Source organism: Nycticebus coucang, chromosome 20 (genome assembly GCF_027406575.1).
Source record: "Nycticebus coucang isolate mNycCou1 chromosome 20, mNycCou1.pri, whole genome shotgun sequence".
Lineage (NCBI taxonomy): Eukaryota > Metazoa > Chordata > Mammalia > Primates > Lorisidae > Nycticebus > Nycticebus coucang.
The window spans coordinates 63649997-63677931 of NC_069799.1; the positions used below are offsets into that span (position 1 = coordinate 63649997).

The 27935-nt window shown below is 52.0% G+C and overlaps 1 protein-coding gene across 3 annotated transcripts; it reads right to left on the bottom strand.

Moving 5' to 3' along the window:
* GATA3 (GATA binding protein 3) lies at positions 1-27317 on the bottom strand. Of its 3 annotated transcripts, none has more exons than XM_053572140.1 (6): positions 27132-27317; positions 17280-17884; positions 14372-14908; positions 9512-9657; positions 5055-5180; positions 1-1169 (listed from the first exon to the last, which is right to left on the bottom strand). In XM_053572140.1, the coding sequence occupies exons 2-6, from the start codon at positions 17518-17520 to the stop codon at positions 885-887; spliced, it is 1335 nt and encodes a 444-aa protein (XP_053428115.1). In that variant the 5' UTR covers positions 17521-17884; positions 27132-27317; the 3' UTR covers positions 1-884. The 3 variants fall into 3 exon arrangements, with proteins under 3 accessions (XP_053428115.1, XP_053428116.1, XP_053428114.1); XM_053572141.1 differs by lacking the exon at positions 27132-27317 and adding an exon at positions 18241-18398 and having other exon boundaries at positions 9512-9654; XM_053572139.1 differs by lacking the exon at positions 27132-27317 and adding an exon at positions 18241-18398.
* Positions 27318-27935: the final 618 nt, after the last annotated feature.

Genomic DNA, 27935 nt, shown 5'->3' on the forward strand with positions numbered 1-27935 from the left:
CTTAGGTCAACTGAATAGAATCTAGTTTATTCAACCAAAAATTGAGAGAGAAGGAAAATATTGAAACAACAACAAAAAAGAGCAGTCCTTAAACACTAGCAGTAAATAAATTTATACAACAATTCAGTCTGTATAATAGGATGAAATAAATCTACATCTTTTCTTATTTTGGTGCTTTGAATTATACATACAAACAACAATTACAGGAACTGGTTCACAAAGCGTGTAGGCCTAGAAAGTGGCTAGCCAAACCCTTGGTGGCACCTGCGAACGCTGTTAACACTGATGGCCCAGAACTGGTGTTTCCTTTCCAGAGGCCCACAGCTTTGAACGAATGATTCGCCTACAATTTTTTTTTTCTCTTTTTTCTGTTTTTTGTTTGTTTGTTTGTTTGCTTTTTCTTTTAATGCATCAAACAACTGTGACCAGAGAAAGGAAACAAAACTGGCAGTTTGTCCATTTGGATATCAGACCTAGTTTCTTCTCAATTTCCAGCCTTTATTTCCCCCAGATTCCTTAAACTTCCCGGCGTCCTTCATGCCTTACAGATACCCAGATGCAGTAAAGTCTTCCTCGCATGTACAGTATTTCTTACAATATAAGTTATATGCAACGTTCAGCATTTTTTTTTTTCACAGCACTAGAGACCCTGTTAAGTAGGGAATGAGAGTCTGAATGGCTTATTCACAAATGGGATCCAGATTCAGTGGTTGGAACACAGACACCACAGTGAGCTCCTTTGCAAAGTGGCAAATCGTTTTGCTTCCTGCCCTCGGATGCGCACCTCCCTCGCGGGTCGTCTTCATGATACCGCTCCTGCAAAAATGCAAGTGAAGGGGCTGCAGGGACTCTCTGCAGGGAGCCCGGGAGCGTCAAGCAGGCCTCTAGCCCATGGCGGTGACCATACTAGAAGGATGGTGAGGTCCAAAGGACAGGCTGGACGGCGGGTGCATCGGCGTGGGCGTGGTCAGCATGTGGCTGGAGTGGCTGAAGGGCGAGATGTGGCTCAGAGAGGACATGTGTCTGGACAGGGCGGCCGGATTAAAGGAGCTGCTCTTGGGGAAGTCCTCCAGCCCATCATGCAGCTTCTTGCACTTTTTGGATTTGCTAGACATCTTTCGGTTCCTGGTCTGGATGCCTTCTTTCTTCATAGTCAGGGGTCTGTTAATCTAAACAAAGATCAATTTTTTTTTTTTTTTTTTACTTTTTTTGCTGTCTCTGAAATGCACAGGCACTATGCACAGCGCACAGGGGAGCAGGTTCCCCCGGCCGCCCCGGGTCAGGGGTCTGTTTCAGATCAGATGGCCCCTTCCTCCCTCCCACCCTCTCCTGTCTTCCTTCCAGGGACCCAGTACCTAAGACAGACTTAGCTACCAGATTAGAACCCCACCTAGAACAGTCGTGTTTCTCTGGACACTAAAAGAATAACTTGTCTTATTTCTTCACAATTTCCTTAGACTGTCTCAAGAGAATAGAGGCTATTAAGGAATCTTTAAGTGAGAAATGCCATTTTCTCTACTCCTCTGACAAATCTGTCTTAGAACTTGAGAGGTGCTGCCAAGATAATCAATCTTCAGTTGTTTAAGCCTGCCTGCCTTGGAGAAGAGGGGGTTGGACTGCTCTGCTGAGGAACTTGGGGGGTGGTGTTGCTTTCTTCCACAACCTCTTCACGATGAGGGGTGCAGTAAACTCTCCTGGAATTTGTATGTCCCAGAGTTGAATTTTAAGAAAACATGCCTTTCCAAAAGGGAATCCCTTGCCTGTTACACTCCCATGGCAATTTCGATGGCTCCAAGTTGCTATTTCTACCTCACCTTGACTCTCTACTTCTAACTAGACAAACAACCAGTGCACAAGTTTTTAATAACCACTTATGGGGTGCCAAGCACCATGTTAGCAGGAAAGTACACTTGTCCTAAAAATTAAAGACCAAGAATGAACCAAAGACTAAAAGAGACAAAGGCCAGGCCCTACTCTCAAAATCAGCAGGCTTCTGTGTCTGAGACTACAACCACTTTTCTCTTCTTGATAAGCCTTACTTGTCTTTTTAAAATGCATTAGTTTGGGGGCGATTAGGAAAGGGGTCTCTACAAAGTACACAGAAGCTAGTCCCCACCTGGGCAGAGTGACACTAACCAGAAGAGCAGACATCTGTCCCAAAGAGCAAACTGTGCCCCTGGCCACGTGCCCAGGGGAGGTGGCACAAGGACTCCAGGAGTGCATGCCAAGGTCCCTGTCACCCCTGACTTCCTCAGGTGAAAATATCTCCTCCCCACGGTGCTCAAGACTGCCTTGGCTCTGGGCTCCACCTGGCTGCTCCCAATGCTGGAAAATGGCAGTTAAGAAAAAGGGACTTCAAATACCCAAGAAGCTGAGACTAGAGGACACACAGCTTCCCAGGGAGGTGCTGGGAGTAGGGGACAGACCCCCACGCTGACACTGAGACCTTATGTTCCCCACGACTGATGGCAGAAGAGCTGACAAAGGTCACTGCCAGGGGAACGTCTCAGGGTTCCTTCCTCCAAGTTATCATCGAGATAAAGCAGCAGCCTACAGAGATGACAGGAATCTACTCCCACATCAAATCTTCACCCAGATAATGTCCAGATACACGGCCCTGCACGCTGATGTCTAGATACACATAGCCAGGTATCTAAATATAATATCTGGTTACACAGATAGCCACACAGCGCCAGACAGCTAGTCGCAACACCACCTCGATACACTGATCCCCAGATATGCGGTTATCTCAACCCTGAGGTAAGGAGGAAGGAGCTTATGGCGTTCACGCATAGAGATCTGGATGGGCACAGCGATGAAAACGCTAACAGATTAGCATCTCTCCTTGTTGAATACACATGAATCGCCCCCTTTCATAAGGTCCTACTAAACCCCAGGAGACAGAACAAAAGCACTCTGGGAGATGTGGAAGTTTCTCTCTCCTAGTCCCCAGAGCCAGGAAGACAGGTCTAAACAAGGATAGCACGGGGGTGAGCAGCAGAGAGGATGCCTTGGCTTTTCTTAAGATCTGAGAAATTCATGTTCTTCAGAAATATATACCTATATGTATTTGGACACAAGTGGGGCCATGTCTCATGGCAGCTAACTATTCAAAAAAAAAAATGTATAGCTAGCTAATTTCCCTAATTCCTGTATGCCCGTGGAAATAAGAAATTCATATACACGCAAAGTATTACAATTCCGTTGCATTCTAAAATAAAAGTGCCTTGTTTTCCAACAATTTGTATCTTGGTCCTGGTGCTACTGACCTCCTGGGGAAAAGCCTTCTGATCCTTTGAAATTGGTTTTGACTCTTCTTCCCCACCTGGTCACCTTACACACGCTACTTCCTTCCCTCCGTCATAGTTTCTTCATGTAAAACTGAAATGCAAACCGTTTCTGCCCTGTGTACATCATGGGACTCTCTGAGGCTCTCTTCCATCAAGTAACATGGAAGTTCTTTGAAAGCCACAAATGACGGTGCAGAAATAACTTCACCGGCAGTGCCAATAGTGGAGAGTAGTAAGTTCTAATGCCCCCAGTCTTCCAGACTTTAATCACAAATCTCTATCTCTACGGCAGGCAGCAAGTCCATTCCCCAAAGTGAAAACAGAACTCGGATTTAGTTGCCAATAAATGTTCCGTAGCCACAGTCTCAGAAGCTGAGGAAGAACAACAGATCATAGTAAAACTCCAGTTTCATTAGCTCTGGGCACTGCACCGTGTGGAGAGAGAGAATGATGTCACAGACGGGGAGGTGAGGGTGAGCGTCCCCTGGAATCACTGCGACTTGTTCCCAAGAAGTGCATCACTAGGTGCTGCTGTCAACCTTGAGAAGTTCTCTGTGACTCAAACAATCTAAGCAGAAAGGTTCCCCCCTCTCCCAGGGTCCCAAGTAAGATGAGTTCATTGCCACAACGGCCCCAAGCCAAAGTCCCTGCCTCCTCCCTGCTCAGCCCTAGACTGTGCCAAAGTCCTGTTGGCCAAGAGACTGTAGGAGACTCAGAAAGCACTAAAAGGAAAGACAGAGAAAGGCAGAAAAGAGAGAGAGAAATGCCTGTTTTTTCTATAAGACTAATGCAAACCTGAGGCCTTATTAAGGCCATGGCCGGTTAGCCAGCATTGTTTCCAGAAAAAGAAAAAAGAGAAAAAAAATTTTTTAAGGTAAAGATATCACAAAATGGGCGGCGCCTGTGGCTCAGCGGGTAGGGCGCCGGTCCCATATGCTGGAGGTGGCGGGTTCAAACCCAGCCCCGGCCAAAAAAAAAAAAAAAAAGATATCACAAAATGAGAAGACCCTAAGTTGAAAGATTAGAAATGGCACAGCTAAAGCCAGGTGATGGGCAAGTTCCATCCTGCTAATGGGACAGGGAAGGGGACAGTGGCTTCCCCCTGGAGTGACCTCCCCTGACCGGCCACTTTCCCCCAGTTCTCCGCATGTGAAGCTGCTCTGGACAAAGACGTCAGGTGAAATGTCACAGACAAATCATTACGTGTCTTCTCTATGGAGAATCCATTTAGAGTTCATTGTGCAGATTTAGGTGACACTCGTCACCCCTGTTACCGAACGGGCCCTCTTGGCTTCAGAGTCCCTGTACCCCATGTCCCAACTCGACCTTTCTCTTCCTCTCTATCACTAGCTCATCCTCTCTCTTTTTGCAAAAAGTTTAAAATGTAAAGCAACAACAGTACAGAGATAGTGAGTTTTGTTTATTTTGTTTGTTTTTGTTTTTTTTTTTTTTGCTTTCCAAGGGTAGATTCTTTTTTTCCCTTCAAAACCAGGCCCACCCAGCATATGGGACGGCCCACATCACATGAGGTATGTCCCATGCGTGCCACAGGGCCATGTCTCCCGAGCCCCTCTGTCTCAACAAAGCTACGCTGGAGAAAATGGTTTTCCAGCTCATCCCATAGAACAGACTATGTGAGGCCTCCTATGTGGCCCCAACACAGGCAAGTCACCCTGACCAGGGGGTCCTGGGGGACGCTGGTGATGCTGCCTACTGGACCTCGTCAGGAAGGGGCCCTGCCTCGTGGGCCCCAGTCCCACTTACATTGTGCAGCTTGTAGTACAGCCCACAGGCGTTGCAGACGGGGTCCCCGTTAGCATTCCTCCTCCAGAGCGTGGTTGTGGTGGTCTGACAGTTTGCACAGGACGTCCCTGCTCTCCTGGCTGCAGACTGGGAGGGGGAGAGAGAAGAGGGTTAAAACCAAAACGAAATGTTAATTGCGTTGTCATAACTACGGAGACAGGCTTAAAAAAAGAAAAAAAAAGGAAGGAAGAAATTATCATCGAAATCAAAACTAGCAACTGGCCCACATGAAAGTAATAAAGATCCCCAAAAGCGGCCTTAAGAAGAAAAAAATGTCACCCATCCACTGGATAGGGGTGTGTTGGACCACAGAGCTTTACCTGCCACTCGACGATCAGAAAGCCCAGGCCACCTTCCTGGGAATATCATCTCCCTATCCCCTGGGCACAATGTGTACCAGAGGGTTAGTTTTTACAGGGGCCAGTTTTTGAATGAGCCATACTAATTTGGTTCCAGGCTTTCAATTGCTTTGTTCACCAGGCCCAGGGCCATGAAGAGGTCCTTTTCAGGCACAACTCCCAAGAATATTAATCCTCAAGTAAGCTACTGGCCATCAGGATATACTAACAGCAAAGGAAGAACAATCCTAAGCTTCAAGAGCGCTTTATAGATCTCAAATGAAGAACACTGGATCAGAAAGAGAAGTCAGTGCTGACAGCACAGTGAATCATTCTCCAAGAGAACATGTGTGCACGTTTGTGGCAGGCACTCACGGGTGGCACAGCCCAGCAAGCAGCGAGTACCAGGTCCTAAGTCAACAAGACCTTGTCAAATCTGCAGCAGCCCTGCCTTGACACGGCCTGCACTTTCATGCTTGGTCCCTCGCCATTCGCAGAGACAGCCACCCTCACTCCCTGTAGGTGGCTGTCAGTTAATGAGACCCATTCCAAAGAACTAGGCATTTTGCTCTTCAGCAGAAAGCCTGGCCTGCCCACCTCCTCTCATCTCAGTCCCCTTCATGAAATTAGGTATTTCCTACTTTCTGTTCCCCGGGTAGAACAGTCACAGTTCAGGTGTCAGCCTCCGCGTGAACTCTAATCCCTTGGTTGCGTTATAGCCTTCATTTCCTTTAAAAGGCTATTTTTTTTTTCCACTTTTTGAAACATTTAAATTGATCAGCTGACTAGTTTCTATGCTCACACTTAAAAAATAAATAAATTCAAAACCTGATGAAAGACAATGAAGTTGGGTTCCCTGCTAACACACACCTCTCTTTCCTCCTCACCTTCTACAAGAAGAAAATCGGAACTAAATTATTCCTGCTCCCAGACCCAGAAGTATTATCAAGAAAAGGGCCAGAGAAGAAGAAAGAATTTAGCTCGTCTTTATCTGTGATGAAGAAAATTCTGGTATGGTTATAAGAACTTTGCACAAGAACTACAAATATCCTGGTACACTTTTCTATTTATATTTTATCAAGCAAAAGGTCAGGCCAAACACTCAAATCAGCCAGATGTGGAAAACACGTGGCAATTTTGAATTAACCAGATTGATTCCTTCCCTTTTAAAGCCACTATGGGCTCTAAACAACAGAGCTAGACCTGTTTTCTTTTTTGAGTAATTCTTTCTTTTCTATATTCTAAGGAAATAGAAATTAAGAGCAGTCCTTATCTATCATCACGGAGAAGGTTCTACTTTTTTGCTGCCCATTTTGAAAATAATTCACCGAAATTATTAATAAATCAATAATACATTGATATAATAAATCATATAATAATATATTGAATAATAAATCAATCCGAAAGAGCTGATTCTAACTCCACAAGCCTAGGCCCATCTGTCTTTATGAAATGTGATCATTTAATATTTAAATATCTGTGCCACTTCTGTACTCTTAGATAGGAAAGAGCTAGGTAAAACCAGTGCTTCGTGATTTTGACAATTATGTGATATATAATTATTATTATCTTCTTACAGTTTTTTTTAATAAATACTGTGTTATAGTAGACTCATTAATACCTACTCAGACACCCGGATATCCAGCCTGAGAATTTTGAATGTATAATAGAAGCACATAATGCCATCTGGTAAAATGAGAATTGCAACTAAGGTGGTTCACTGCGCTTCTCTGCAGTTTACTGGCTGTAACATACAGACAGTCTCAGAATATGCTTCCAGTTCCCCAGACTTTCTGGGAACTACTGCAGAGCCTCTGAAACCCAGCCTGTTGGGTTCGCTAGCAGAAGGCAGAGGATGTTAATAAAGGGAGCTGCTCAGCCTTTAGCTAGCTGTGAGACATGAAAATCCTGGCAAGGCAGGGACGGAGGGGGGATCTATGGCTTTTCCCTACAGTTATCTCTCCTATTTCCTGCATTAGTTTATTCAGAGTTAGATATGCATCTCAGGGAAGAGCTGGCTACATCATGAGCTGGGTGGTCTTCAGTCAAACTGCAAATACATGAAACAAAAATAGCAAGCTGAAAAGACGGGGCTAGGGTGAAGGAATTGGGGATACAGGGGGAAAAAACAATGTATTCTAGGTGTCCAGAAGTCAAATACATCTAAGGGCTTAGATTTAAAAAAAAAAAAATGTGTCCCGAGTGTCTCCCTGTAAGCATATGAATTCTATAGAACTAAAAATATCAAACCACCCAGGACAGATGATTAAGAAAGAAAAGGCAGCTTAAAATGTGACAGCCAATGAACTCTAGAATTTGAAAAGCAATTATTACTCAGAGTTCTAGAGATTTCCTATGAAAGGTGAGTGAAGACAGAATTAGATAAAATGGAAATTGAACCCTCCTCTGCAATCTGTACAGACAGAAGAAGAAAACCCAAGGAAATGTCAGGTCAGCTCTTGCTCAGCCCTCGGCCTCTAGTTTGAGACTTTTAACCCCTCTCTTCTACATCATTACTTTTGCCCTTAAAAAAAAAAAAAAACTATAATAGTAGCATGACTTATTTTAACAAGAAGGCTTTTGTTGTTAATTTCTCTCTCTCTCTCTCTCTTTTTTTTTTTTTTTTTTTTTGCTAAGGCCAGGTTTTGAGTGATTCAAAACATTCTTTTGTGGTGCGATCACATTCATTCTGTGCTAACACCTCCAGCCATTTTTATTTTTTTCAAACACGTCTTGTTCTGATCCGTTCAAACATCTTGGTGTTTAGGTTGGGGAAGCTGAGTTGTTGTTTATGAGTTATCTCTAGTGCTCAGATATCCGGCAGCTTTTTCCTAGGAAGTTAGCTTTGAGAGAAAGGGGAAAAAAAAAATACCAAACTGTGGGGGAAGGTTGAGAAAGTTGGAGAATGGGGCAAAGATCAGAGAGAATAAAGCCTGGAGATTCTGGATTGCCAAAAATTGAAGTCATGTGGGCACTTCCATCCCTAGAAAGTTTTTCCTTCTTCTCAAGAGGATGTGAGAGGTGTTGAGTTGCACTATAATCTGTCGGGGAGGACAAATAATTCTTTAAAAAGGACACAGGAGTGGTTGTTGTTTTTTTTTCCTTCCCTAGAATTTGATGGATGGTAATTCATCCATTAATCTGCATGGGGAACTCCCCTCCTCCTGTCTCTGCTTGATGATTGTCAGCACCACCAAAAGTATTTTGATCTCTTGACTGTGGTGAGAGTTGTTATTTGTCTGGGTTACAGACCTCACTTGAATTCATGCTGCCCTTAGGTCCCGAACACAAGCTTAGGAATGAACCTTTCTTGCCGGTTTTCCTTATAAATGCTTGACAGAGCCAGGTTTCCTGGAGGAGTCCTCATGTTCAAAAGTTTAAAAAAGAAAGAAGGGAGGAAAAATGAAAACAAAAAAAACTATCACCCTGCTGACCGCAGTTCAGAGAGAAAATAAGATGAAGTGCTAGGTAAGACTGAAGCAAGACAGGACTCACAAAACTTCCCCAAGGCACTGCCCAAGCTGCGTCCTCTGGGCCTAAGACCAAGGAAGATGGACACAGTCGCTGGGCTCCCTGGAGGCTGCTGCATCCCAAATTCATCTCATCCGCCCCATCCATTCTAAAGCATCAGCACAAGAGACCCACTCACAGCCCTGAACCTGCCAGTGACCCTTCCTCATTAACCACCTCAGTTCTAGACTCGGACACCATATCCTCATACTAAATGTCTCCATCTGTGAAACCTTGATAATCAGCACAAATTTAGTCAGCCTTCCTGGAGCTAAGGCAGTTGTTCCAGTAGGGACCACATCTCAGATTTGATAACCAAGAAGAAGATAACCATTTTTCTTTAAAAATGTAAGAAGTGACTTAAGAAATATGGACAGAGAGGGGAAAAAGAAAAGAGACTTTTTCTGTGTATCTAATTTGAAAAGAAAAAAAATAAATAAACTGTCCCAAGCAAGCTGACGTGATCCGGAGCCATCCTGCCAATTTCCCGCAGAAAGCCAGCCTTCTGAGAGAGGAAAAGAAAAACACAGAACGAGCAGTGGGGGTCAGTCCCACCCAAGGGAGACTCACCAGCCTTCGCTTGGGCTTGATGAGGGGCCGGTTCTGCCCGTTCATCTTGTGGTAGAGCCCACAGGCGTTGCACAGGTAGTGGCCGGTGCCATCCCGCCGCCACAGTGGGGTCGAGGTAGCCCCGCAGTTCACGCACTCCCTGCCTTCTGGAAACAAAATTGAGATAAGTCACTTATGGAAGGAAAACAGGCAGGGATGCCGACAGCATTTGGAATTTGGGGAGAAAAGTCAAATGGAAAAATTTCTTCTTTCTTTCTTCTCTTTTGGGGACCACTGCCACCCCACCTCCTTCTGAGTGGCTACGAATTGAGCACAGCAGATTGCTGTTCCCAGTAACCAGCCTTGGCACACCCACAGAAGGGGCAGATGCATCCACGGCCAAAGAGCCTTGTTCTTGGCTGGCCCGGTGAGCAAGGAAAGGTCAGGCAGACCAAGGAGGAAGGCGGATTCCAACCCAAACAACTTCCCTGAGAAAGCTCTGAGCCTTGGACAGTGGCAAAAGCAAAACAACAAAGATGGCCCATTATCATCCCTGGATCTGTCTATGTCGATTGATTAAATAATGAAGATTAGAATCCAGGAAAAAAAAAAGATTAATCAATGGTTAGATAGATAAAACAGATAATAAATAGATGTATCGACTGATCAACTGGCTGATTGATCTGAGTAGCTAGGGCTTCACATTTTACTTCCAATCAAACTGGAAATATCCCCGGCTGGCTGGAAAGGAACGGATGAGGACATAGCAGTGATTTCCACAGCTTTCCAGAAAGGGTTAGGTGATCCCAGCCAGGGGGTGCTGGGGGGGAGAAGCAGGGAGCCCAGAATGGGGGGAGTGGGGAAGACAGGACAGGCTGGGAGGACAGAGTGGGGGCTCTTGGTGGCTCATGAACCAAAGCCCGCCTGAAGTTTCTCTTTTTCCAAAAACACAAACAAACAAAATAAACAAAAAACCGGCCAGGCCGGGTTGGGTTCCTTTGGGCTGAATTCACCACCCTAGACCCACCCCCAGCAAGTTCCTTGGAAGAATCCCTTAAATTGCCATGTTAGGACACCAGGGAGTTTGCTAACTGATTTCATGCTTTTCTTGGAGAATCTCCTGCGTTGGGGGGTGGGGCAACGGGCCCACCACCCACAGTGCCTAGTTCTCTCAGTGCCTGGGAGGGAGGCTTCAACTCGAGGTGGCTGCCCAGAGAAGGGGAGGCCCCGAGGAAGATACTGGAAGATGAACAGGGAGAAAGGTGAGCCCTGAGGATTGTTGTGCTTTAAGAGATTAATGTATGATGACAACCCACAAGGAACACGGGAGTAGACAGCAAAGACCCCCCAAGGGCACGCAGGAATTCTCACACCCCTAAAAAGAAGAAAAGGCTGCCCCCGCAGCTGTGGGGCCCATCAGGCCTCTGGAAACCCCCAGAACAAGTGTAAGGGAACTAGCATGCAGGAAAAGTTACAGACTTTTCCAAATGGGAGAGGGTCTTGCCCCCTCTTCCATTAGAGCCAGGGTTGGTGTTGACTAGTGTTTATCTATTTTGCATTTTCCAAAAAATTTTGAGAAGAGATTGTTTTTTTTTTTTTGCTCCAGATTCCAAAAAGCTTCTTAGCCTGGGTTCTGCAGAGAGTCCTCTGTCCAAGAACCCCTGCGATTATACCCAAGCACATCGTAGTGTCTGCCAACAGCTCTTCTCAAAAAGGCTTTGGACTGAATCATATTCAGATACCTCTGCTGGGGTCAAAAGCCTGAGAGATGTGGTAGACTGGATGTGGGGGAAGGGTGGGGGAGGTACACAGGGGGAGTGGGCGAGGAGAAGCCAATTGCCCGCCCCCCAGCCAAAGGGGTGCCCCTTCAGCCCCTTCTGAGGGCAGCAGTGCTGGCCCTGTCCTGGCTGGGGCTGCAGGCCTACTCCCCATTCTGCCCAGACAGGGGCCACCCAGACTCCCTACACCACCCTTGGGCACAGGGCAGGGGACTGTAGGAGGTTTGCTCCACCATGGGCCAGCACCGGGTTCTGAGGGACCTCCCAGCTCAACTCGATCAGTCTGATTTCCTTTCATTTGAGGGCAGTGGGGAGGATGACAGCTTCCTTTTCAGAGGGACCTTGAAAGCCAGCAACGGTTACCACCTCAACAAGGCTCTGCACACTAGGGCAATTTTCTGTCTTGCTTCACTCGGCAAGTTTGCGATCGCCTTGTGTGGGCTTTTCTTTTGCTCCTTTTCCTTGTTGCCTCTGGTCTGTGACTTCAGCAAGCGGCCAATTTTCCTAATGGAGGGCCCTGACTCTCCAGCTTCTCTCCTCGCCCCCTGCCTGTTGTGAACAGCTTAGGCAGACACCTCTCTCTTAGGTGACAAGAACCACAGAGTGCGAGGCCTCTTGACATTCAACAGCCATTTGCAAACGCCTGAAATTGGGCCGTGCAAAGGGGCGGGAGTAGGACAGGAGATTATTCCAGAAGAAAGTGGAGGGAGGCCCAAAGAAATGGCCTTTGCAAAAAGGCTTTGTCTTTTGTTTGCAAAAATAGATCCCAGCCCCGAAAGCCCAGGCGTTAAGAAAGCAGTAGGTACCCTAACCACAGCTCAACCGTTCCTCCAGCAACAACCCTGACAACGCTCAGTCTCCTGTCAGCAAATACATTTGCAAAGAAGAGGTTTAAAAAAAAAAAAAAGGCAAGAAAGAAAACAACCACTAAAACCCAGAGAATCCCCTCCTCAAGAACTCCCACCCTCTTGCACACAAGACTTCTGGAAACTTCCCTCCACGCTCCCAAAAGTCCCAAGTCCCTGGCTGGCCAGGTGTGCTTGTTCTTGGTGAGAAAGGACTAAGAAGGAGGAAGTAAAAAGGGCAATTTCAATGGCCTCCTCCTCTCTCCCTTGCCAAAAAAATAAAATAGGCGCTTACATATTCCCAGCTCTGGCTGGGAAAACCACTTCTCCCACATTCAGAGTCTTAAGGGAAGAGATGAGAGAAAGGAAAACGGCTAAACCGAAGGCAGACCGTGTGCACTAGAGACAGGGGAGAAATCAAACACGGAAACGAGGGCAAAGAAACCAGAATCTCTTGGAAAAGTCACTGTCCCCTCCCCCACACAAACCACTGCACCGACCTCAGATACCACCATCTTCCCCCAGCCTCATAGCCTTACCAGAAAAGAGAACTTTAAAGAAAAAAAAATCCCATTATGACCCCAAAATGCAGTTTTGCCCTCTTTCCATTCAGCCCCCCAATCTGTCTTTTTTTCTGGGTCAAGCTGCACCCCCATCTCTCCCTCACCATCCCCTCCCCGCCCAAGGCCAGCCCTTGCCGGCACCGTGGGCCCCGCTGGCCCCGCTGCTGCTTCTCCCGGCTCTGCCATCCCCTAGCTTTCTTTTTGACTCCACCAGCCGGCCTGCCTCCCTCTGCCTCCTGCCACTTTCATGTACTCAACATGCAGGTCTGAGTTTTTCTCTCAGCCTAACCGCATCCGGACTCTATTAAAGTTCCTGGCTCAGGATAAACAATGCAACTGTCGCGTGCAGCAGTCTGAAAATAATTGGATTAGCTAAAACATATCAACTAAATAGAGACAGTCCTGCCCAGGCAGTCGGAGTAAATGTCACCCTGGAAAAAAACCTGAAAACTGATCTCATGGTCACTGGGCTCCCAGAGTCCTCCCTCCGAAGTTTTTCAAACTGGAGCTTTGGAAACTCTGTTAAAAAACAAGCGATTCTCACCGTTACTTGTATGTAAGAGAGAGAGGACAGAGGTGAGGCTCGGAGTGGAGACACACACCCTGAAATGCCTGCACCTAAGGAGACATCACAGTCCTCACAATGTCCTGTCTAAAGACAGTCGCTTTTATCTCTGAGAATCTCAATCTCTCTGTGTGTCTCTCTCTCTTGACTCAATTACTTTGTTTAGAAACAAAAATAGTGAAGGATTATTTTATTTTTAAAGCAAATATATTTGGGGTATTTTTTTTCACTCAAGAGATGACACCAATAGGATCAACATGCTGCATGTTGCTGGACAGGACAGGTGTGCATTCTGGAAAGGAGGGAAGTTGGAGAAGCAGAGACACACCTGGAGAACTCTAGTCCTTTCTACCTCCTCTGGCTTCAGATCAGCGGAGGAACACATCCTAATGGTGTTTGCTGCCCCTGCCTGCATCAGGAGCTCTACTGAGACCCTGCAGGTAACTAAGTGGGCCAAGCAACATTAGACCATCTTTCAATTCTGCTTCCCTAGTGCGGAGCCACCTCCTCCTTCCAGAAGTCGGTCTAAGAGTCCGCTTTTCCAGACAAAGAATCTGTGCTGCTTTTACCGGTTCCTGCGCGCCCCCCCCCAATTTATATATACACACTCTCTCTATTCACACGTGTCTATAAAGAGCTGTCCTCATTGCCTGACCCCTCAGAGCTGAGCAGAGAGGGACAGTCAGACTGACAGAGGCCAAAGGGGTCACCAGAGGGACCTGTGTTTGTTTAGGTTTGAGGAGGTTTCCTTTTTGGAATTAAACACTAAAGATTTATTCCCTCCGCCTTCCATTTGGTCTTGGAAACTGACTAAAGGTTACCAGCAGAACCCAGAAGTCCTGCCACAGGCAGGGAAGGGCATTGCTGTGTTTTTGTTTGTCTTTTTCCTTTCACAGCTCATTGGGGGGCTTTAAATCAGATCCCACTTCCCCTTTGCTTGAGGGGACAGGAGGAATCACGCATTCCTCCCACTGGAAGAAGGGGAAGGATCGGAATCTCAGCAGGGTTGGGTCACCCCAGCTCCCCAGAAGGGCTCTCTCGGGTGCTCTCTGGTGCTAGCCCTGCGGGGCCCTGGGTTTGGAAAGAGACCTGGGAGGAAGAGGAAGGTCTGGGGGACAGGCGGCTCCTACCTGTGCTAGATCGTGCCTTGGGCCTCGACTTGCATCCGAACCCGGTGGGGGAGCCGCCCAGCAGGCTGCTGGGGGGGAAGAGTCCGGAGCCATACTCGGGCACGTAGGGCGGGTAGGTGGTGATGGGGTGGTGGGCCGAGGACGAGGCCCCCCCCAGGGTGGTCATGCTGCCTCGGGAGTGCGACGATTCCAGCTTCATGCTGTCGGGCAGCGGCACCTGGTACTTGAGGCATTCTTTCTCGTCCTGCCGGGCCGAGCCGGCGGAGCCGGGGGTCGACAGTGACGGGTCTGGGGAGACGTCCTTGGGCGGGGTAGGTGGGAAGGTGAAGAGGTGCGGACTGGCGTGGCCCCCCGACAAGGAGGAGGACGAGGCCGGCGGGTAGACGGAGAGGGGCCCAGGAGAGCCGTGGTGGATGGACGTCTTGGAGAAAGGACTGAGGTTCCAGGGTGAGGCGGTGTGGTGACTGCCCAGGGCTTTGCCTCCGTCCAGCCAGGGCAGGGATCCGTGCAGCAGAGGCGGGCGACACACCTGACTCCCTGCGAGGCGGGGAAAGGACAGGAGAAAGAAGGGTGAGGATGGCCTTGGGAGGCCCCCAGACACACCTGGGGACTTTCCCCCTCTAGCCCCTGCCTCCCTGTCAGCAAAAGCCCAACCACAGACTGGACAGGGCTGAGGCCCACTCTCTAACCCAAGGATTCCCAGGGTTACCTAACCAGCACACCTTAGGGCAGGAGGTAGGGAAGGCTCCATCCCCACCGGCTCTCTCCCACCAGGATTCCTCTCACAGCCGCCCAGACGAAGGGCCTTTCCCGACACCAGGAAGGTGCTGCGGGAGTGGAGAAGGGCTCCTGGGCCCCTCTGGCCTCTAGGTACACATCTAAATCACATTCCCAGGGTCCCTCTCTAGAAGCTGACTTGATTTATTGGCGGCCTTCACTGGCCTAGGGTCCCCCATCCCAGACTCAATACCAGCCAGACTGATAAGAAGGTGGGCTGTGAAGATGAGGCCTGAAGGGCAGAGCCTGGGCACACAGCCACTCAGCACTTTTGAGAGGCCCAGACTGAGTGCAGGAAGGAGAGGCCTTGGGAAAGAAGACAGACACCTTAGGGTTAGTTCCCAGAAACCTAATGCAGGTTTCTCAGAATCTGCAAGGCTGCTTCCAAAAGGCCTGAAATAGGATTTGCAAGGAGATTTTCAATCGCTCAGGCTGTTGGAGAGAGTTTCTAAGGCTGCACCCTGGCAGTTTTTTCCTGCTTTTCTCACACTTCCCCCCCCCCAATCCTATAGGAAAAGAAACTGGAGTAAGTCTCCCGTGCACTTAAAGCTATGATGCCACCAGCACAATACGTGAATTTTCACCTGAGCCCCTGAGACATAAAATTCCAGTTGAGGTGTCTATTTTAAACCTAGGATGACTCACACAAAGTCTATTTAGCCTTCATTTAAAATACACCATTTTAAGGTGGCCGTACAAATCTGTATGATGAGAGGGTGCCTTTAAACTCCAAGTGCAAATCTAGACTCTTTCTGATCTTTTAATCCAGTACCTGTCTCAGCATCTGACATTCTCTTCAACCATTAAGAGCAATACTGAAACTAAAATCTTAAGAGAGAGGAAGGGGAGGGGAGTTCAGGGGGAAGGAGGGTTCTCTGAACACCAAGGGTCAAGATTCATATTATGCAGGAAGTAGTATAGTAAATAATATTAAGTCTGCATTTCCACTTACTGCTGATCTGCACTGAACGTGGGCAAAGAGCGCCCCATCCACAGAAATGATTGTTTAAAACCCAGAGACAGCAGGGCAGAGGACGCCGCTGCAGGAGGGGCTGTGTCATCAGCACCAAAGCAGACATGGAACATGGGGACAGGGCAGACCTGGGTTTAGCTGGCCATAGAAAGCCTCCCATTTTCTCTGCCCGAATTTTTGCTTTGATTTCTTCTTTAAACACAAAACTTGCAGTGGGAGAGTGTTTGATTCCCCCCCCTCCCCAACTACATAGGGCTGGTTTTCTTTTTTTACATTTAGAACACTCCTAAATTTCTCAAGGTGAAAGGAAAAAGGGGGGGTGTCACCAGAACACTAGAATCACTGCTACTGGAACCCTGATGTACCCTAAATCTTAGTTAGGAGCTAATGGACTGCCGTAGGCCGGAGAAGAGAGTAAGGCAATGGGTAACCTGACAGCAAAGAAGTAGGAAAATTCTGCGCAGCAGGGAACCTAGGACACCTCAGATCCCTCAGACTGAAGCTAAGGGTCTGGTCTTCCCCCCTCAAAACCCCTCTGAGCATCAGAATTCCATTCCCCAAGCTAAGAGGTAGGAGACGTGTGGCAAAGTCAAATCCACTAGTTTTGAGGAAAAGCCAAAGTGAAAGGTATAAATAAATTCATCTCTGGGGCCTTTATGAAAATGTGCTTGGAGAAATAAACTGGGAACAGCCCCTCCACGCAGACCCCCCCAAAAAAGAGCTATGGGATTCACAGGAGCGTGAAGCTCTTTGGAAGAGCCGGGTTCCAGCTCGCATTGGCCCGCGCCGGCTGCCGGGCCTGGGGCACCTCGGCCGGCAGAGGCAGAGCCTCGTTACGCAGCTCCTTCCCGGGCCCCGAACCCGAGGCTGCCGAGGGACAGAGGGCTGCGGGCTCGGCGCCCGCCAGGTGAGCACCAAGCCCCAGGGCCACCGCCAAGGACAGGCGGCTGCCGCGACTCTTTTTTCAAAACACATTCTCCCGAGGAGAGAGGCGGTTTCCTCACCCATTTCCGGGCCCCAATTTTTTGGTAAAAGAACCAGTCCCGGCAGCTGGGGGCTTTCGCCCGGCCTCCGCCTCCCTCCCCTGATCCCACTGGCCTCCCGCGTCTCGGAGAGCGGGCGCAGCCGGCGGGGGCCCCGCACACCCGGCAGACTCACCGTGGTGGGCCGGAGGGTACCTCTGCACCGTGGCTCGGACCGAGTTTCCGTAGTAGGATGGGACGTGGTTGCCTTGACCGTCGATGTTAAAAAGTACATCCACCTCTTCTGTCAAGGGGTACTGCGCCGGGTCCATGTAGGAGTGGCCGAGGCCCGGGTGGTGCGTGTCCGGGTGCTGCCCGTTGAGCACCGCGGGGTGGTGGTGGCTCACCCAGCGCGGCTGGTCCGCCGTCACCTCCATGGCCTCGCCTGCGCTCGCGCCCTCTGGCCGGGCCGGCACCCGCGCGCGGAGAGGGAGGGCGGTCGGCCTGGGAGGTCGCGGGCTCCTGCGGTCCGAGGGCCGGGAGCGGCTTAATGATTCGCCCTCAGTCGGAGAACGGGAAGGCTGGGAAGGAAAAGTGAGCGAACCACAGAGCTTTGAAAAAGTCTTTGAAGGGTAGTTTAGCAAAGAGAAGAAGGGGAAGGCAAAAATTCCAAAAACTAGGCACGGCAGGATAACAAGGGGCCAAATTGTAAAATGGGGCGAGGACTCCAGACTCCTGCAAGGGAGGCTCTCTGCACCGGGTTCCTCGGCGGCTCCGAGGCTGAGTCTCTCCTCCGGTCACCTGCAGGGGAAAGAAGAGACCTGCCTGAGCCGTAGGTACTTGAGCACCTGAGTTTCTGGAGAGGCACCAGCTCCCCGCGCTGCCCACCCCGGCCCGGCGCACCCGGGACGCGCACTCGCGCGCAGGGCCGTGGCCGCGGAGGAGCCAGGCTCCCAGGGACGCCCCGGGCCGACCGAACGGTCACAAACGTGGACGTCAAGTCCCTCCCTCGGGGACACCGGCCCCGGGACTTCCCTTCCAGCCTCTACGAAATCTCCAAAAGAGGAGAGTTGAGTTCTTATACAATTTTTAAAGTCCTCCCAAGTGAACGGAAGGGTGGGCATCCAACTTTAAAAAAAAAAGTTACCGGTACCAACCTGAACAGCGAGCGAGGGGCAGAGAGGAGGAGCAGGCGGCTCTGACCTGCTCGGCCAGATTGTGTGGCTCGCTCTGTCTCTCTTTTCCTCTCTCTGTCTCTCTCTATTTTTTTTTTTTTTTTTTTTTACAGGGAATGCATTCTTTCTGAAAGTATCAAGACGGCGCCAGGCAGCTCAGTGCTCGCAGACAGCTGTGGCGCGACGCAACTTAAGGAGGTTCTAGTGTCATCGCGCCGGGGGGAGGAGCCTGGCGCTGGCGAGCAGGGGACAGGATCCCCAGCACAAGGAAACTGCAACCCACACCCGCTCCGGGACTTCTCCCCCCACCTCCCGCACGCCCCCGCCCCTCCGCTGACCGGAAAGGGGCGCCGCGGAGGGCGGCTGCGGGCCGAGGGCGGTGGGCAGGGTGGGCGCGGCCCGCGGGGCTTGGGGCGGAGAGGGCGGGCGCCGGCAAATTCGCGCTCTGGCCCTTTAAATGTGGCTACAGCTCCGGCCGATTCATTCCGGCCCGGACAGCCCTGCGTCCTGGCGGAACCAGCCTGCCCCATTCATAAAGTTAAGTTCTACAGGCAGACGTTTCTCGGTCAGACTTTCTTAAATGGGAAAACGTTTCTTAGGACCAATTCTCCAATCCAGGGTATTGGGGAGAGTTCACCAATTGGGGGATAGGTGCATATAAAACTGATCAGAAAAAAGGTAATGTCCAGGTACTTCGGAATTTGCCTCTCGGCCCAATTTCTTAAGGGGTTGAAGAATAGGGCAAAGGGAACACGCCTTGGATTGGAACGCCGGTGTTATTTTTGTTGCCCTTGTCTCCATTTTCCGGAGCCTTTTGCGTTCTCGAGCATCGGCTGCAGCTCTGCCCTTTACAGGCCTAACATTTACAACCAGCGTTTGCCTTAGATTTGTGGGAATGGCCGGAGGCGAAGGGGTAGAGAGCTCGACTCTAACTCATTCCCAAGTGTGGCCACAGTGGACAGACAAAACGAAGTCCATCTTCATTCCAGTGACCGAACTTTTCCCTCCACCCCGCCCGAAGTCCCACTCAGGCCGGCTCTCGGCGCCTCTGCCCCAGCGGAGGAACCAGGCCTGACCCAGTCCGGCCGCCGGGCAGCTACTGCGCGGGTCCTGGGATCTTCCCGGAGCCGCCGACGGCCGTGGGAGGAGCGAACTCAGCTCCCTGAGAGGGGCGGGGCCGGGGCGGGCCGAGAAGACCCAATCAGCGGGCGAGGCTGAGGCCAGACCCCGATTGGCCCGCCCTTCGGGCTCCATCCCGCGTGGCTGGGCTCGGTCCTTGGAGCCGCTGCCTCCCCTAGCGGCGCTGAGGCTCCTGCAGCCAAGGGCCCCCCAACGCCGCCGGGTACGCAGGGGTCAGGCGAGAAAAGAAGACTCTAGGTCCACTCTCCGCTCACTCCGGGGCAACGTGGGCGAGAAGCGAGCGTAGTCCCCCCGCAGGCGATCCCACCGACCGGCTGAGAGCTTGATTGGGGTTTTATTTGGAAACACTGTTCCCTCTTTAGCTCCTTCACCCATACGATTAATTCCCTACGAACACAAAATTCGAGATAGAAGAAGCCGTCCCTAAAAGCTATGTTTTGAAGGATTCTTTCTTTCATGCGGTGAAAGAAAAAGATCAATATTCAGCTTCCACTTGGTGGGGGAGGTATCTTAGTTTTAAAACGCAATCCTTGTTGAAAGATGAATTACATTTATCCGAGAGAAGTGGCAGAGACGCAGGCCCTTTTGGTCTTGAATTTGGAGGTTCTCTTGAGACCTCACCTCCTTAAGTCTGATACTTGTTTGAAATCAAGACTGGATTTCTAGAATTCCCAACGGGAAGAAAAACCTTACATTTAAAAAGAAAACCTCTCCCCACACGTTTCTCCTGAGCTTACGCAGGCGGCCCAGGAACGGAGCATCGATTTCCCCTCCTCTCTGACCGCTCTACTCTCCCGGGCCAGCCACGCGGCCAGCATCTCCGCTCGCTCAAGGCGCTCTCCAAACCTTTTAATTATTTAGTCGCTAACACTCACCGGAAACCGCTCTAAAAACAAGGAGAAATGAACGCGTACGCATTTTTGCTAAGAGACCCGAGATTAAGATTCAGGATGTAAACTGGAAAAAAAAAGTGCTTCTCCGCGTGTGCATGGGGACATGGGCTTGCCAGCCAGCCCACCTGAGTTCACAACCACGCGGAATACCCCGAGGTAGTTCTTGGGTCCTAGAAGCCTGAGAAATGGTAAAACAGAACCATCCTCGGGACAGAAAAGCTACTGACGCCAGGTCGTGAAAATCTTAACGTGAGACACTAAAAATGATTTTTAAAGACTAAAGGAAAATGTGTGCGAGGAGGCCTTCCGGTGTAGGGCGCCTCTCTGATAGCCAGGTCGGGGGTGGAGGGATTATTCGTTTTAATTCAATCGGCAGCACCGAGTCGGGCTGCACAGTTATGGGCAGAAGGGCATCCCGCCCCCACTCGGGAAAATAAAAGATCTTAAAGGCCCCTTTTGGTCTGGGTCTGGGTTGTAGGAGGCTGTCAGAGAGGGGTGGGGGCCAGGGCTGGATGCCCCGGGTAATGGAGCCAGCCTGTAGGGGGTATTTAACATTTAATTCCCAGCCGGTCCGCCCCTGTTCCCGGACTGACAGTGGGTAATTGGGAAGGAGGACGTTGCTCTTTTGATGGCCCGCGCCGGCCAGTCTCGCCGACGCCACACTGGGTTTGACGTCACGGGCCCAGCCCCAGAGCCCAGAGCTCAGAGCGGGGTGGGGGGAGCAGGGGAGAGGGATGCAAAGGAGGGAGGGCCGAGGTCGTCCCGGGACCCACGGGGAAGGAAGGGGGAAGGGAGCGAGGCCGGAGAGGCTGCGGCGCGTGGCCCGAGGCGGAGAGCCGGGCTGTGGGGGTCCGAGCCAGGCCAGGCGCCGAGCTGACCCGCCTCGCCTGCAAAGCCAGGCCGGGCTTCCTCTTCCCTGGGTGGGCGGGGGAGGGGAGAGGGCTCGAGGACGGGGGCGGGGGGGAAAGGGGGAAAAGGTGGTCCTGATTCTTCCCTAGCCATAGCCACAAAGCTGATCCTGGCCTCCTGCAGAGACGCCTGAGCGCCCTCCCGCAGACCTGTCGAGCCTCCTCCCCAGGCACCCGGCCCCAGCCCGGTCTAGCGAGTCCCCCTCCTCCCCCGGAGCAGCCGACTGAGCTCCAGAGGAGGAAAACGAGGAGGCTATCAAGGAAGATGCTGCCGCCGCCACTGCCGCCGCCTCTGCAGGGTTCCTGATCTTGTAGGGCGCGAGGCCTCCCTCACCAGGGTAAGCGGCTGGCGAAAGGCCTGGACGCCTGGGACCCTGGGAGCAAGAATACCGGAGCCCAGCAGGCGACTACCTGGCCACCGCCCCCAGGAGCCTGGGTCCCAGTGCAGAGCGTGCGTCTGCAGCAGCCTCTTGGCCTAACTGAATGCCCAGGCCTCAAGGCGCTGCTTTAGGCGTCAAGTTGAGCGGGGAATGTGTGTCCTCTTGGAGAAAGGGTGAGAAATGGAGTCTAAGTCCTTGGTTGGGGGTAAGCTGGGACCCACATAACCCCCCCCCGCAACACATGCCATGCAGTCCCCTCCCACTCGCCCTCCCGGGGGCGCAGAGACCCTGTCCGGGTGGAAGTGGGGAAGCCAGTCCAGCAATGAAACCAGAGGCCGCGGCGCACGGAGGAGGAGCAGGTCCCCAGGCTCAGCCCTGGGATCGCGGACAGAGTGGAAATCTTTGAGACCAGCGTCACCCTCTGGAGCCAGGCGACCAGCGCGTCCAGGCGAGCTCCGCCGGGCCGAGGTGCTGGCAGGAGCGGCCCGAGGCACCCGCGCGCTGATGGCCGAGGGAAACCAGCAAAGCCCAGATGGAGGGGGTGGGGGTGTCGAAAGTTCCTCATCCCGCTCAGGGGGAGAGAGGGTGCCTTGGGCCGCCCGGGGCGGTCATTTGAGCGTGTTTACTTAAAGAATTTGGAAGCCGAGCGCGCGCGAAATAGTCGGATTTCCAGCAAGGCAGCAAATATTTGCAGGCGGCATAAAGAAGCGGAGCCGGGCCGCGCCGCCGCGTCCCTCCCCCTGGAGCCGCGGCGCCGGCCTGGGCGGACCCGGCTGCTCAGTGAACGACAGAAAAGCAGCCGGGAACCGACGGGGCTGGGGGCTGGGAGACACGCTGAGGGCTTGAAACTGGAGTGCGGCCCGAGGCTCTGGCTAGCCGGGGCTGGGGGAGGGAGAAGTCCCTTCCCATTCTCGCTGATCAATCTTCCTCGGCTGCGATCGGTCAATAAAAATGGTGTGAAGCGGGTGCTGTGCGTCCGGGGAAGAAGTGAAGGACAGAGGTGTCGAGGTTGGCGCCGGCGCCGGGCACCAGCCGGGATCGCGGCCCAGCGGTCTGCAAGTCTCAGGCGGGGGGCCGGGCGCTCCGGGAGCCGAGCGCAGGCTCCGCTGGCCTGTAATTGGGTGTCTCCGTTTTAATAGTGGCCATTGTTGGAGTAATTAACGAGAGACAATAACCGCCCAGAGGCGTTTAATTCTATTCTTTGCGCCGGCTGCTGTCCGGACGCGGGGGCTCGGACAAGTGGCCGAGGCTGCCCGGGAGGGAAGGTCTGGTTGGGGAGGCGCCAGCCCCTTTCCTCGCTCGTTTTGTCTTCGGTGTAGGAACTATACAAGGGCTACTAGGACAAACCAAGGCAGGGCAAGGACTATCTGCTCCCCATTCTCCCTAGGCCCGGCAGGGTGCTCCCAGGACCAGCGCGCCTTTTGCAACGCGCGTCGGAGAAGCCGCCTCTGCGCGAGTCCCCAGCTCCTCCTGTTAGAGGGAGAAAAGCCGTAGGACAGAGACTTGGAAACCACCCCCATAGCCCGGGTTCCCCACCTCGGTCAGCCGAACCGCGTCCAAATTCCCTTCCCTATCGTGGGAGGAGGGGCGAAGCAGAGACCCCCATTCGTTGCGCGCACACACACCTCCTCCCTCTCCGCCCGGGCCAGCCTCATTGCCCCCTCCTTCGCCTGGCCCCTGTATTAGGTTACCGAGGCCGGGCGAGGATTTTTACTGGATACGAGAATAGCACAGGTAAAGCTGTATAAACAGCTCGCCGGCTGCCGGACGCGAGGGTTACGCCGGGGACACGGCCCAAGGCGCCACCGCCTTGCCCCGGGCTGCCGGGACCACACCGCAAGAGAAGCCCACTCCGGACCTCGCAGGTTAAACACTTACCTGTGTGGTGCCCACCCGGGCCCTCATTCTCTTTCTGCATGAGCCGAAATGCAGAGAATGGAAGCAAAATCTCAATGTCAGGAGAAAGCGTCAGACTATGCTAGCTCTAAAACATCACGCAAGCAGAGGAGTTGGGGGGATGAAAACAGAGGGGACCCCAAAACTCACTGAGCACAGGAAGATGCTGAAGGTGGATGCGTCCAGAGGAAACCTGCAGGAACTCAGGCAGAAAGAGCTGACCACGCGACCTCTCCTCACGGCTCACTGCTTACCCACCCCGGCTCGGGGTCTACCTTCCCGGTGAAGTGAGCCATCGCTTTGGGGGTGCTATGTGGTTTGATTTACTTTTTTTTTTTTTTTTTTTTTGCTTATTCATCTGTCACCGTTTAAAACTCGGAAGGAAGCCCGCCCAGGCTAACAGGAGAGGCGAGCAGTGCGGACGGAGACTAGATGGGCACGGAGATTACCACCCCCCCACCGCGGTCCGCCCCCAGCCCCAGCCTGGCCTGCAGCGTCGAGGGATCCTGGGCCTCCCTCTGTCACCATTTCTCCCCCGCTCTGAAAACCCCTGATTGTAGTGAGATAAAAATTGGGGTGGGGTGGGGGGGTAAGTGTGTAGCACAAAGGAGAGCCCGGCAGGGAGAAGCCCGGGGATTTCTGTCAGGGCGTTGATAATGCACACATGAGGGCGGAGCCCCGGGATGGGTAGGAGAGAGTCACCCCCCAAAAAGTGTGCACCTTTCAGCTCTCCCTCTCCCTCCTGGCCTTGGAGGTGTGGGGGACAGGTGGGAGCCACAGGAGCATAGGAGGCGATGGCAGTGACCCAGAGAAGCATGATTCTACCGGGCCATAGGCCGCTTACCCTGCTCTCAGTGGAGCCGCTGACTGTTTCTAGATCCGTCCTGTCCTCCCAAGAGTCCCCTCAAACTGCCCTACTGAAGACCTCCAGGACTCGGTTCCTTGCCCTCAGTCGAGCCAGACAGGGATTCACCCATTTGAACGCATGGACCGCCAGGCCCTAGCATTTTTCCGGCGAGGAAGGGTGCCCGCCAGCCCTAGCCACCTATTCCACTGCCCTGACCTAGATGCCCAGCACCTCACTGTCACCTATCTCCAGAGCCTCCTGGCTCAGCCCTCCACACGGACTCTCCTCCACCCTGCATTTGGCATTTTGGAAGGAGGAGTGATTTGTCTGTGGGGCTATTGCGTTTTGACTCCTCTAAATTAGCCTGAGAATGAGGATGATAGTAACCGGACAATCCACCGTAATTGTCAAGGGCGGGGGGACAGAGAAGATGAGGTACAGTGGTTGTGTTCAGATCCAGGAAACAGCAGAGGCGGGCTTTTAAAAGCACAAATAGTTCATGTGCTTCTTAGGACACAATGGAGACCCCACAGTAAAATCTGTGACTCCACCCGGCTCAGAGGTGCTCAGAGGAAGGCTCTGCATGCCCCATCTCCCAGCCCTCTCTCTCTGAGCTGCCCTCTGCCCGCCGCTTCTCCTGGCCCGGCCCCTGACTCACGCTGGGCTCTCAGCTGCCTGCCACCTCGTGGACCCCAAGCAATTTGTTATATAGAACAAAACAGCAACCAGACACGAGTGCCTGTTCTTTACTAGCACCAGCAGACCCCCCAGCAAAGGGCACCCGGTGGACAGCTGCTGGGAGCCTGGGGACTGTTTCTCACCCTTCTGACTGCCGTACCTACTCCCTGTATCCCTGAGACCCTGTTATGTCCAGCGCCAAAGCAAAAAGGGGTCCCTTGGCTTGCCCCCAGCAGTTGCAAAGCCTCTCTGGTTACTCAACCATTAAGGAAAAAAGAAGTGATTGGAAGTATTTGGTCAGCACACAAAGGCACGCCAGGACAGGAGGGCACATTTACGTGAAAAATGGTTCAGATGCTGTGAGTGAGACATCACTCAGTGCAGCTCAGAAATAGTTTAAAACAACCCGGTGCTAAGAAGCTGAGGAGGCCTGTGTACCTTACCAGGATCCCTGCCTCCTCCTGCAGCTCACAGACTGCCTTGCTTAGTCTCTGCAAGAGGGGTTCTCTGCCACTGGCTTTGGGATGCCTGTCCCTTATACAGGATCTGCGTGGCATCCCAGCTGGACAGTGCTGCCAAAGGGGAACCCGCCCCCATCCCTTCACTGTGCCTCCCGACTGACTCCTGCCTCACATATCTTCTGAAAGAAGGCAAAGTGGAAATACCAAATAAAGGAAAACGCAACTTGCTGGGTCTCCAGGCTTTTGGCCCCAGCGACAGTGCTGGCAGAGACATTTTGTGCGGAATGGAGGGTGGGCCTGTGGATCACAGCCACTTGCCTGAATACTTCCAGTCCAGCTTCTGAGACCGGGAACCTTAGGCCTAGTGGAGCGGCTGGCTTAAAGCTGGAAGTGGGGCCTCCTGCCTGATCCCCTGGACCCTGTGACCTCAACCCCATTGGGTCTTCGTCTGTCTGAATTGACACCACACCTGACCAGGTTCAAGTGGGCAGAAAACAATTCAATTCTTCTGAATGGCACAGCCATTTAATAGTGAGCCCCCCCCTCACCTCTCACTATACACGCACACAACCATTTAGGCCCCCAAACTTCTCGTTTACAGATGCCTCCATAGACTCTACCCTGGCTAGACCCCACAGCCCAGCCCCACCACTATCTTTTCTGCAGCAACTGCAAAGGAGTGGAAGGGCTTCAGAAATGCTACTTCATTATTTGCCCCTTTAAAGTTCTTAATCTCCCATTACAACCCCAGCGTCCCAGTGAGTGTGGAAACAGATAGGCAGGAAGTTCATGAACTAAACCAAGGGGGATGCTCCTGGGAGACTCACTTCCACCCCTACCCTGGACAGAACCACCCCTATGTCAGTACCAGGAGAGGAAGAAAAGACAAATATAAAAGCAACTGTCCTGTTCGGACTCACTCAACCTCCCTGACGTTTTAATATGATCTGCCTTCATGAGGAACTGACTCTAAGTGACTTTTTGGAGATCTATTGGTCTCACGTCCAGGGAGAAAGTCGGAACCTTACCCCCTCTGCCCTTTGCGCTTCTAATATCCCTGGGAACGCTTTCCAGGAAGCTGTGGCTTTCTCGCCCACCTCGGGGTGCTCCTGGAAGCACAGACACCTCTGACGACCAGCTCCTGGGGGTGGGGGTGCCCAATGCCACCACATCGGGGTTCTAACTTTATCTTGGAGGGAACAGCTGTTTCCTTAATTATATGCAAAGACAATGAGCCCAGACACACTTGTAAGCAGAGGAAAATAAACACAAAATTGACAGGCTGGACCCTGCAGCCACTTTCAGGGTGCTGGACAAACGGGTTACTTTCCCTAATCCTCTGCCCCCCCTGGAATGGAAAGCCTGTGCAGACCCTTCCCAGGCATTCCCACCCGCTCTTATTTTTCTGTCCCGTTTTCCTTTGCGTCTCTAGTTCTGCTGGGTCTTTCCTCCAAACAAGGACGCCCATACACTCACACACTAAGCTCGCCCAAGGTCACTGCAGAAAGCCAAAGATTTCCAGAGGCCAGAAAGAACAATACGACTGGACTCCAGGTCACTTTCTTCCAGGGGCAGCTGTCCCCTTTGGAGAGGAGACCTCCTCCTAATTCTCTCCACGTGGAGCAGGGAGAGGGCGTGCAGAGTTAAGGAAGAGCGCGATATTCACTGACCTGGGCAGCTCGCTCGTGAGGGCCAGCTGGTTTTTATTTTTTCCTGGCTCGCTGGAGATCTGAAGGCAAAAATGACAGGCAGAGTCCGCCCCTGTGGCCGCCGCTGCCGCCCTCGCCGCTGGAACTGCTCACCGCATCTCAAGCGGGCTTCCAGCGCAGTAAAACCAGGGTGCTGGGCATCCTCCGAGGAGCCCCCTCCCCTCCGCCGGCCCCAGCTCACTGTAGAGAGCCGAGCTCTTCCGGGTTGCGAAGAGGAAAGGGAGGGAGGGAGGGAATGTCACCCCCTTTTGCACACAGGCAAACCGCACATCAGGGGACTGTGAAACTGACAGAGTTGGGGGGGTGGGGACTGAAGGCCTGAAATGTGACCTGCCCCTGGCGCCTACCCTGTCTCCTGGCAGCGCTGAATTAACACTATAAATGTCGTCAGAAATGTTCACTGGGTCACTACCATAGACATGAACCCATTTGCCGCATTTTCTTCCCACTTTGGGAAGCAGTGGGGAAGTGGAGGAGCATCTGGGGGTACAGCCAATGGCGACCGCTCACAGGACCTTGCCCAGCAGGGCTTTCTCTCTCCCTCTGTTTCTGCCCATGTTGACACCTCCTAAATGCTGCACTCTGCCCCATCTCTCTCCAGCCATGCTGGCCAGGAAAAGTTAGGAGGCACAGCAGGGCCTGCTCCTTCACCTGGCCTGCTGCTGCCCGCTGCTCCCCACAGTCAGCTTACATATATTTGCAGTTTTGGGGGACCAATACTAGGGACCCCATACTTTTTCAGACTTCTAGGGAAAATCCACCTTC